Source organism: Typopeltis vanoorti, chromosome 18, assembly GCF_054136105.1.
Source record: "Typopeltis vanoorti isolate ZY-2024b chromosome 18, IOZ_Tvanoo_1.0, whole genome shotgun sequence".
Classification (NCBI taxonomy): Eukaryota; Metazoa; Arthropoda; class Arachnida; order Uropygi; family Thelyphonidae; genus Typopeltis; species Typopeltis vanoorti.
Genome location: NC_143566.1, coordinates 93,924,837 through 93,936,052, shown reverse-complemented (window position 1 = coordinate 93,936,052; position 11,216 = coordinate 93,924,837). Strand labels below are relative to the sequence as shown.

At 34.0% G+C, this 11,216-nt stretch overlaps 1 protein-coding gene across 2 annotated transcripts in view; it reads right to left on the bottom strand.

Moving 5' to 3' along the window:
• Nucleotides 1-7,150: 7,150 nt before the first annotated feature.
• The window catches only part of LOC150096944 (F-box only protein 22-like), a 42,641-nt gene continuing 38,575 nt past the window's right edge, over nucleotides 7,151-11,216 (bottom strand). For both annotated transcript variants that reach the window (XM_090408477.1, XM_090408478.1), the window contains one exon: nucleotides 7,151-8,510. In XM_090408477.1, the coding sequence (XP_090264603.1) occupies nucleotides 7,699-8,510 (812 nt within the window). In that variant the 3' untranslated portion in view covers nucleotides 7,151-7,698. The remainder of the gene's footprint in view (nucleotides 8,511-11,216) is intronic.

Here is an 11,216-nt window from a genome sequence, read left to right as displayed (position 1 = left end):
CTAACATGGATGTTTGTGATTGTCCTACTAACCAATTACCATATGTACTGCTGTGACCTATGTCCTGACGCAGTATTACTTTTGACGTCTTTGCACCATAAAAATCAAATCAATCTGTCAGCATCATCAGGGGAACACCTTCTATCAACAGCATTAAAGGCATATGCAGGGATGATGCACATGACTTAGTATCTTTAATTTATAGTATTTTACAGTAAAAGAATCTTGGCCTGATGAGCTAATTTCCTCTCAATCTGATTGTACCTTCCTTATCATAGTATCCTTCTTTGTACCAGTCAAGAGCTTGCAGATCACCTATCTCTTTTCCTCCATAACATTTTTTTTTTTTTGAAGCTACTGATTAACGATGCTACTCATATATTTAAATCAAGCTTAATTTATTCTCTTGCATTTTAGGTAATCAGATACTGCTTCTTTCAAACACTCCTTCACCATTTCCTTTACACTGTGTTTCTCTTGCAGCTTCTTATGCCATGGAACTGCTTCTTAATATAATAAGGATCTTTCTTTATGCTTTGTTGATCTTGATAAGGCACTAAGACAGAAAACTGTTCAAAATATAAAATTTGGTATGTTACAGAAAAGTTTAAATTGGCAGTCTGATGTTAAATCAGGTGTAAGGCAGAGTTGTTCGTTGTCTCTACTGTTATTTATAATATATATATATATGGACTGCATCACTAAAGAAAATGGTGCAGTCAGTTTCAGCTGTAGAGAATCTAGAACTGTAGGAATAGTCTGTTATAGTGAACAGTTTAATATAATAAATTTTTCTTAGAACACTATTGTACTTGTGAGGCTTTGCATTGGACTTTTATGGTAGTTTGTTACAGTGAGTAAATTTGTTAAAATGTTAACCATGTGGAATGTTAAATGTTTTTTGCTATAACAAAAACAGCAAATAAAATAAAAATGTTATTTCATCTTTTACAAGATTAAAAAAACAAACAACTAATTCATATAACAATAACATTAAGAATGTTTTATCAAGTAACCTTGTAACATTCTTAAATTTAACAAGCATTTCTTTACAAAATGGGACTATTGACTTTTTTGAAACAAATACTAAGACACTGTCTATAAAACAACAATATGCAAAAGCAATCTACCAGCACTAGTTCTAAGAATTTAAAAGTGCAAGTAGGAGCAGTCCAATAAAATAAACAAAATAGAAGTATAAGGAACCAGAGACCATGAATGAAAGAAAGAGGGAATTTACAATGGCTGGAAGGTTAGCTTTAAATTATCTACTGAGTACACATTACAGTTTATCTGCTACGTTATGTATGTCCTGTAGAGTAAAAAAAAATTATAGTATATTTTGGATGTGGTTAAGGTCTAGGAATTATATAGTGGTCTTAAGTGACCTTCCATGTATTTTGAAATATTATTCTCTCAATGAACATGCAAAAAAGCTGAAAAATCAGTAATGACAAAAAAAAAAAAAATCATCATCATCAAATTCCCACCATGTACCCTCAAGGGGTGTACAGGATATGACAGTACTACATGAAAAAATTACATCATTACTAACTTCCTATCTACAATTTTCCTCCAAATCAGTCTGTTACTTGTCAAGACTCCAACATTATCAGATCTTATATTTCTATTGTCTAAGGCACTTTGTACCGTATCAATCCACCTATATCTTGGTCTTCCTCTGGGTCGTTTTCCTGCCAACCTGGCAGAGAACACTTGTTTTGCTAATCTTTCCTCTCTCATTCTATTTAAGTGACCATACCACCTGAGATTAGCTCTGCTAACGCATTCCTGGATGCTGACAATGTCAAGTTCTTTCCTAATATCCTCATTTTTAATATGATATTGCCATTGATGCCATCTGTTCACGCCTCTAATCTTTCTCAGGACTCTCATATCTGCGGTGTCTAGTCTTTGGTCAAGTGTTTTACTTCTGACCCAGCTCTCAGATCCATAAGTTAAAACTGGTTTGAACACTGTCTTGTATACAGCTAATTTAGTGTTCCGACTAATTTCTCTCTTATTCCATATGAATTTATTCAATTGACTTCCCACCATACCAGCTTTGCTGATTCTGTTGTCTATTTCTATATTTAATTTACCATCTTCAGTAAAAATCGTGCCTAAGTAGCTGAAATGTTTTACTTGTTCCACAGGATCTCCATTCACCACACAGTTGACATTTTCAATGATTCTGCCTATTTTCATTGTCTTTGTCTTTTTATTGCTGACCTTCATACCATATCTATTACAACAGCAATTGAATTTAGTCAGAGAATCTTGCAGACTTGTAGCGGATTTATTTAGAAGTATAACATCATCCGTATAAAGCAAAGAGCTGACATTAACATCTCCAATTTTGATATCAGGTTTAATACCACATTCCTTCATAATGTGATCCATATAGATAATGAATAACAGAGGGGATAATGTACATCCTTGTCTCACACCAGATTTAACATTAAACCATCTTCCTGTACTTCATTCAATTCTAACTGCTGACTTACAACTCAAATAAAGACTAAGTATTGCTTGATATAATGCCCCATTGACACCATATAACTGCAGCATATTGAATAGCTTCTCTCTTGGCACCTTGTCATATGCCTTTTCCAAATCGACAAAACTTAAATACAGATGTTTGTTATATTCCCATGCTTTCTCGACTATTTGTCGTAAAGTGAAGATCTGATCCTGACAGCCTCTATTTGGCCTGAATCCAGCTTGTTCTTCACTAAGCTTTTCTTCCACAATTCTTCTCAACCGTTTCTCAAGTATACTTGCATAGATCTTGCCAGGAACACTCAGTAGGGAAATACCTCTGTAATTCTCACATTCAGTTTTATTTCCCTTTTTATATATGGGTACTATGAGAGCTCTACTCCAATCATCAGGAATTTGTCCCTCTGTCCAGGCTTTCTGAACTATGCAGTGCAGCCACTGTAAGACTCTCACACCACCATACTTCAGCATTTCTGGTCGAATATCATCTACTCCTGCTGCCTTTCCACATTTCAAGCCTTTGATGGCGTTTTCTACTTCAAGTATGGATATGTATTCCTGACTGCATGCCTGGTCAGTGATTTTTATCACTGTGCTGTCATCACTGCTTGTTTCATTTAGTAGTTTTTCAAAGTAATTACTCCATACTTCAAGGATATCTTTTTCTCCTGTTTTCGTGTCACCTTTATCATCTCTAACTTCTTTTACAGCACTCTTTCCTCCATTCCTAAGCTTCTTCAACAACCTCCAGAATATTTTGCCACCTTCTTGATATTTATTTTCTATATTCTTGCCAAAGTCCTCCCATGACTTTTGTTTAGCTAGTTTTACACACTGTTTAGCTTTCTTACATTTGTCTCTATATTCTGTAAGAGTAAAAGCTGACCTATTTGCCAGGAACTTTTGATATGCTTTCTTCTTTTCCTTCACTGCCTCTTTAACTTCCTGTGTCCACCAGGGAGTTCTGATTTTTTTATCCTTGCACACAACCTCACCACATGCCTCTCTGGCAGAATCAATCAATGTTTTCTTCAGAGTTTGCCACTGAATCTCCAAGGTTTGATTCCTGTTCTCAAACTCTTTCATTTTCTTTTCAATAATCTTTCTGTATTTTAGTCTACAGTTCACATCTGAGAGCTGCTCAACTTTTATTCGCTTTAAAACTTTCTTACATGTTATTCTTTTCAATATGAAATTCAATTTTATCCTGCTCAAGACTAAATAGTGATCACTTCCAATTTCAAATCCTCTGTACACTGGTGTCCTGCACCAGGGAGAAAACATCACTATCAACAATAACATAGTCAATGAGACTTTTCTTATTTCTAGCCTCTTCTCTCCATGTGAATTTGTGCACATTTTTATGTTGGAACATGGTGTTAGTAATAACCAGTCCATGTCCTGAGCAGAAATCCAACAGATATTTGCCATTATTATTAGCTTTGCTATTTTCTCCAAATTTTCCTAAAATATTTTTGTATGTCTCACAATCATTTCCTACTCTGCTATTTAGATCCCCAACAAGGACCAACTTTTCCTTTTTCATTGTGTCAGTTGCTTTTTCTAAAGCCTCAAAAAATTCCTCCACTTCTACCTTAGTAGAACCTTCTGTGGGACCATAGGCACAAATAAGTCTCATTGTCCAATTCCCCATTCTCATATTTGTCCACATTACTCTACTTGAGACTGACTGCCATTCAAGAAGATTAGCCTCGTATTTTGTGTTGAATACTATGGCTACTCCTTCTTTTCTCTGATTGTCATTGCCTGAATATAACATTTTATATTTATTGCTCAGAAAGATCTCACCAGTTTTGGTCTTATTTGTTTCAGTCACCCCTATTATGTCGATCTGGTACTTATCTAATTCCTCAGCTAGCTCCATTTCTTTGCCATTCAGGCTTCTTACGTTGATAGTACCAATCTTTAACTCTAGTGATGTTGAGTTGGAGTTTGTTTTCAGATTTGTTCCAGTAGCTGACTTTTCGCTGTTCGCCCTGGTTCCCTGGTGAAAACAACGGGGGCCTTGTTTAACCGGGCGCCGCCCCAGCCGGCATGAAATTTTGTCATGTTGTACCATCATTTTTTATTTTGGTTTAACCAATAAGAATACAATTTGGTCGGATAAATCCCAAATTGCCAGCCCATCCTCGTTCGTTCAGTATCAAAGTAGATACCCAACAGGGTGCACCACGAGAAGGTGAGGATTGGACATTAGGTCAGAAGCCCTGGTCTGTTCTCCGCATTCCTTTAAAGGCTATGTGGAGGTCTCCTCTCAGTTATACAGCTTTCACCCTTAAGCACCCCAAAAAAAAAAAATCAAATAATTTAAAAAAGCACGTTAAGGGTACTGACCAATGAATATCAATATAAAAGTTGAAATCAAATACTAATACTTTCTTTAACAACAATAAAGGAAAAATCAAATCAGATCCAATTACATTATGCTTAAACTTGTCCATTATAACTATCATATTATTATCAAATATTATCACATTTCCAGTAGAGAAGTGAAACTGGCATTTGATGATAAGGTTTGCTACTCAACTATTTTATTAGTAGTTTTGCTGTTGTTAAGAGACATCTGAATTATTATTGTTTTTTTTAACAGCACTCCTTCTGTATCCAGTCTGAAACAAGAGATTACAAGTCCATAGCATATAGCTTTCATCATTCAACAGCAGAAAACTAAGAACCATTAAATCAATACATTTAAAATCTATTTTTATTTAATTTTATTAATTATTACAGAGAATAGTTATAATTATATTGTAAATTCAAGTACTGTTTAATAAAAATAAGTATGGGAATAAGAATAAAATAAGAAGATGAATTTCACAACAGCATTCTTGTATGATGATATAATTCATTATCTGAGCAAGTGAACCAAGAAACAATTTTAGAATATGTACTGTAGAAAGATTATTCATTATCATTCATAACACATTATTTTGCATTTTTAGCCTTATTTTATCACTAAAAATCCACTTTAAATTAAAATTGAAATAATACAACATATATTTTAGTACAAATCTGAAGTACTAAATTGCATTAAACATGATTTTGTATACATGCAAGTGAAATATCTTGACAAATTTTTGTAAAGATCTCAAATTGTATTAATCTTTCTAGCTACATCAAAGTTCTTATATGCATAAAGATAAACAGATATAAAGAAGATAAATCTGACAGGTGCCATGCCATGTTGCAAAATGCACCTAAAATTGGCACTTTTTTCCTGACAATAAGTTTTTGCCCAAAACTGAGGTAAAATTTGTACTTGATATTTGTGCGTTTTCTGATTAGTTTTCAAACATGAAAATGCAACATTTTAAACATCCTTTAAAAAAATAAAGAACACACAAAAATTAGAATAATTTCTATACCAAGAGCTTCTTAAATGGCAACCTGTGAGCTACTTTTGGCCTACCAGTTAGTAGCTTAAGAATATGGAAATTTGGGAAAAAATCAATACAATGTTACTCAATATGAATTTGTTGCCAAGATGAGAACAGTTAAGTTGTAGTTACTTAATATTACTAATAGAACACAGCATCTCTCTCTCTTTCTTTGTGTCACAATGAAATTCGTTTCCTGAGAGCTGATGGTTACCAATATTTTTTTAAAATGAAAAATTTGTTTTTGAAATTTCTGAATTTGCATCATTTTTTTATATGATAGCTGCTTTTAAAAATAATTGTTCATACAAATGCAGCAGAACAAATCCCCCCCCCCCAGATAAGGACACTGTATTCCAGCAAGCCAATGGATAAGTTCAAGTGAACTGTATTGTAACTGTATATGATTTTATTAATTATTTTAATTTTTTTTATTTATTAATTAAAAGTCAAACTTGAATTATTTTATTTTAATTTGTAATTTTTACTCTGAAAAAGTATACACACTGAAAAACTATTATCACACTGAAAAAGTATACACATAAATCATAAGTTCAAACTCCATGCAGCCCACAAAAAGAAATCCACTGGCAATCTAGGTACATAATGTAGTCTTCCATTTGATGATCTCTGGTATGGCACATTAGTACCATAAATGGGTCATGAGTTAGATAAGCTGGAAACCCTACTCTTCAAATTTCTTTTTTCATGGCACCACTTCAAACCCACCTTGAATACAGTGAGCAAGGTGATAGTACAACATACCACTGAAAATCATCTATCACCTAAAATCTTTCACAAACATTTGTGTCCAGTGGATCTGAAACAATAGCTTCTTGATAGCAAGACCTTACCCATTCAGCAAAACATAAGAACAACTCTTGGCAACCAATATGGTTCTACATTTTAATGAAAGATGACAGAGCTGCTCTCAGAGGTACTATATGTTAGTTTTCTGTAGGCATTGTGTATCTAATGTTAGATGATGTGTGTACCACATATATTTGTGTAAGTTTACTAAACATTGTGCTGCAACTGTCCTGTTTCAGTCTCCTTATCTCATTACTCTGGTAAGATATTCCTTTCTTTTAGGCTTGCACTGTGATCCGAATGCATTTTTGAAAATTATGGAGACAACTACCGTGTTTGAATAAAAACTTTAGTTTAATATAACTAAAATCTACAATTCAATTGTAGATTTTAGTTATATTAAACTAAAGTTTTTATTCAAACATGGTAGTTGTCTCCATAATTTTCAAAAATGCACTGGTAAGATATTCCTTACCACCAGATTGAAATACTGCTATATATACTTTTTTTTATAATGTATTTCTTATTAGAATTAATAAATGCTGACAAAAGAACCTAATTCAGTTATTAAAAGTGAGAAGAGCACAGATTATGCACTGTGCAGTGTGACTAAAAAACTTCCAACATTAAGTGTGACGTAGATCCATATCTTTACACTAGTCCAACAGGTGCCTTTATATAACCAATATACAAATTATATATAAAAATAAAACTTCCTACAACAAGTACCCACATCTATAATCTCCCTCAACTTTTTACACACACAACAATCAGTTCATCACAGCCATTGAGTATGTTAACCCTGGCAGTGTTTTATCATTGTTTTCACCTGACATTATTTTCACTCCGATACTGAGTCAGAGACTCACCCTAACCATTCTTTTTAAATATTGCTACTCTTTTTAAATACTAAGTTTTAATTATACAATTGCTATATCTTTATAATTTATATTAGTATACATATTTACATTTGTTTTGCTACTATACATCAAAAATATTTTAGAAAAGATAAAATAATGAGCACACAACAATTATCAAGCTTCCAGTACTGAGGTGTTGGTTTCTGTTTAACAAATGGAAGTACCTTTTGATATTTAACAGAATACTTTGGGAAACAGTTCACACCAATACATGATTTACCATAAGCCCCAAATAATGGAACACCAGGAAATAGGGCACTAAACATGCTCCCCTCCAAATGACTGGAAAAATTTCCATCGTCTGATCGCCTCATTAGTTTCCAGACATCAAATATAAAAGCACAAGATAGCTGTTCAGGCAATTTGCAATCTTTTAAGTTTTTTAATGCTGTTAAAGTTCTGTCTTTGTCTAAACATTTCTCAATGACAGTAGAAGCTGCTATCAAACCATTCCCTGTAAAAGCAAGTCCGACTCCAATATAATTAGGATCCATTACTTCAATGCCAGTGGAGGAATATGACGTAAACAGGCCTCCAACCACTATGTTTCCATTTTGTTTTTTGATATAATGATCGATTATATTCTTAATTATGGTTTCCTCCTCAAAATATTTATAACAGAAAATGAAGATACATTTGACATGGACATTTTCAGGAATTGATGTGATGCTGCTAATATCACCTTCAGTGATTTTGTTTGCAATAGGAAAAGTATATATGTTAACACCAGGTAAAGATGGGAAGAAAACACCACATAATCCTGGACAGTCCTGAAAATCAGTAGGAACTCCTCCATTAGATGGTGTTCCAATAACACCTGGATTCAAAGTAAATATGGTAGTACAGTTTTCAGGTAAAACAGCAAGTGGAATAGATGTGGCTGAAAATAAATTTTAATTACATATGACTAAATGTTAATTGCAACCGAATACAAGTAAATATTTTCATAACTATGCTAAACAAAATATGAATGGAAGTACAGGATGTTTTTCATTATATGTATATAGTCTGCAAGATGCTGGTACTTTATGCAAAGGATATTATTATTATTATACCCTCCATGGAGTCGACAGATCGTAGGAGGTTCATTCAGCTGTAAAAAATCTACTCCTCACGCCCTTCTTCACCACACTTTTACATAACTTCTAGGAATGACCTCTAGTTCTTCCCTTCTCACCTTCTACTCTTTTTATAATCCCCTCTGGATTAATCTGATAAAATCCTCTCACTAACTTAAACGTCTCTATCATATCACTTCTCTTCCTCCTATCCACCAAACACTGCAATCTGCATCTCTTCAATCTCTCTCCATAGCCAGCATTCCTAACTCCTGATATTGTCTTAGTCATTCGTCTCCGGACCCTCTCCATTTCTCCACATCACATTGAAAGCCAGGTGACCAGATCTGAGCACAATAGTCCAAGTGTGGTTCCTTATCTTTGCATGTTAGAGTACTTCTTATCGTAGCAGCACTACAATGTGCAACCCTAGCAATATGCTCTCTAAACTTCAGTCTACTGTCAACCATCACTCTCAAATCTCATCCACTTCCTGCAGTATGGCATCATCAATATAGTACATAGCCTTATATTTCTGCATTCCAAAATGCAACACCTTGTGCTTATTGATATTAAAACTACAACCCCACTTTTTTGTCCAAGTAAAAAGTCTATTTAAATCTTCCTGAAGGGATTCAGCATCATCAGCAAATAACTGAAGCTCCCCAGTCAGTCCACATGATATATTATTTACAAACAAGTTAAACAGCAGGGGCCCAAGAACAGAACCCTGGGGAATGCCACTGGTCACCCTTCTTTTTTGAGACACTGCTCCATCTAACCAATATGACTAAACAAACACATGTAATAACCACACGTAATAAGTTTTAATAAGTAAATATTTCATCCTAAGTATCTTAGGACGTCAGTACAGTTAATTCAAACAATACTAGGAATAACATACAGTTAGGGTGCATGATTACAATGGAATCCAAATATACATGCAGTAGTGTGTTATAGAATTCAATTAAAATATATCTGGAGGGGAAAAAAAAAAAGATTACATTAAAATAAGATAACATATATAAAATTTATTTTACACAATTTTGTATGACAATTTCCCATACTTCACAGATCAAATCTATACCGTAACGATGTTCTTGTTATTCCTAAAGTATGGGAAATTGTCATACAAAATTGCGTAAAATAATTTTTATATATATTATCTTATTTTAATGTAATCTTTTTTTTTTTCCCCCTGCAGATAAATTTTAATTTAATTCTATAACACGCTACTGCACGCATATTGGGATTCCATTGTAATCATGCACCCTAACTGTATGTTATTCCTAGTATTGTTTGAATTAACTGTACTGACGTCCTAAGATACTTACGATGAAATATTTACTTATTAAAACTTATTACTGTGGTTATTACGTGTGTTTGTTTAGTCATGAATGCTCCACAGGTTTCATTGTACAATAAAATCTAACCAATATTCCCATCCTCTGCAGCTTGTACACCAATTTATCATGTGGTAATCTATCAAACGCTTTTGCAAAGTCTAAGAATATCACTGTATATGATTCTCACTTATCTAACACACTTGTCACCTTATCTTAAAATGCAAGTAAATTACTTTAACAGGACCCATCCTTTACAAATCCATGCTGACAATCATAAAGAATGCCATGTCCATCAACCCAATTCTGTATTCTATTCCTTATCAATCTCTCCAACAACTTGACCACAAATGCAGTTATACAGACTGGCCTATAGTTGGAGACTTCTGTCTTAGAGCCATGCTTGTGGAGTGATACTATTTTGCCCTCTTTCTACTCCTTAGGAACCTTACCCACTGCAAGACTTTCATTAAATAACCAGGTCAAGGGCATAACCAACTGTTGTGCACATTCCTTAAGCATACGTGGTGATATGTCATCCATTCCCACAGCCTTATTCACATTTAACCCAACCAACATCTGATACACCTCTGTTTCTTTCACTTCCAATTCTCATAATACTTGCCTCTCTTATATATACTCTAGCAGATAATTTATACCAGTATGATATATGCTGATAAAGTGCTCATTCAATAATTCCACTATATCCTTTGCAGTTGTTAGTCTGTGCCATGACTCTCCACCAATGTTAATCTGCCATAATTATTCTTCCCTCTTGCTTGCCATGCAGCAGAAAAATTCCCTGAAGTTCACCTTGGCCTCACCAGCCAATCTTCTCTCATACTGCACTTTTTCTTTCTTTACCATGCGCATCACCTTTCTAGCCTGCACCTTATACTCTTCATGGATCTGATCACCAACTGTCTTGTACCTCCTCCATAACATTTTCTTTTCCAGCACATCTTGCTTGATTTTGCTGTTCATCCATTTCACTCCCTCTCTATTTACTTGCATAACTCTCGATATGCAGTCATACATTGCTTTTTTTCAGATACTGCCTTATGAGTTTTCATGCATTTTCAACATCTTTTTCGCTCAGCTCATCTACCCAACGTACTGATGCTAACTGACTACAGAGCTTCCTATAATCACCTGCTTTATATTTCCACATGTATCTATTTTTGG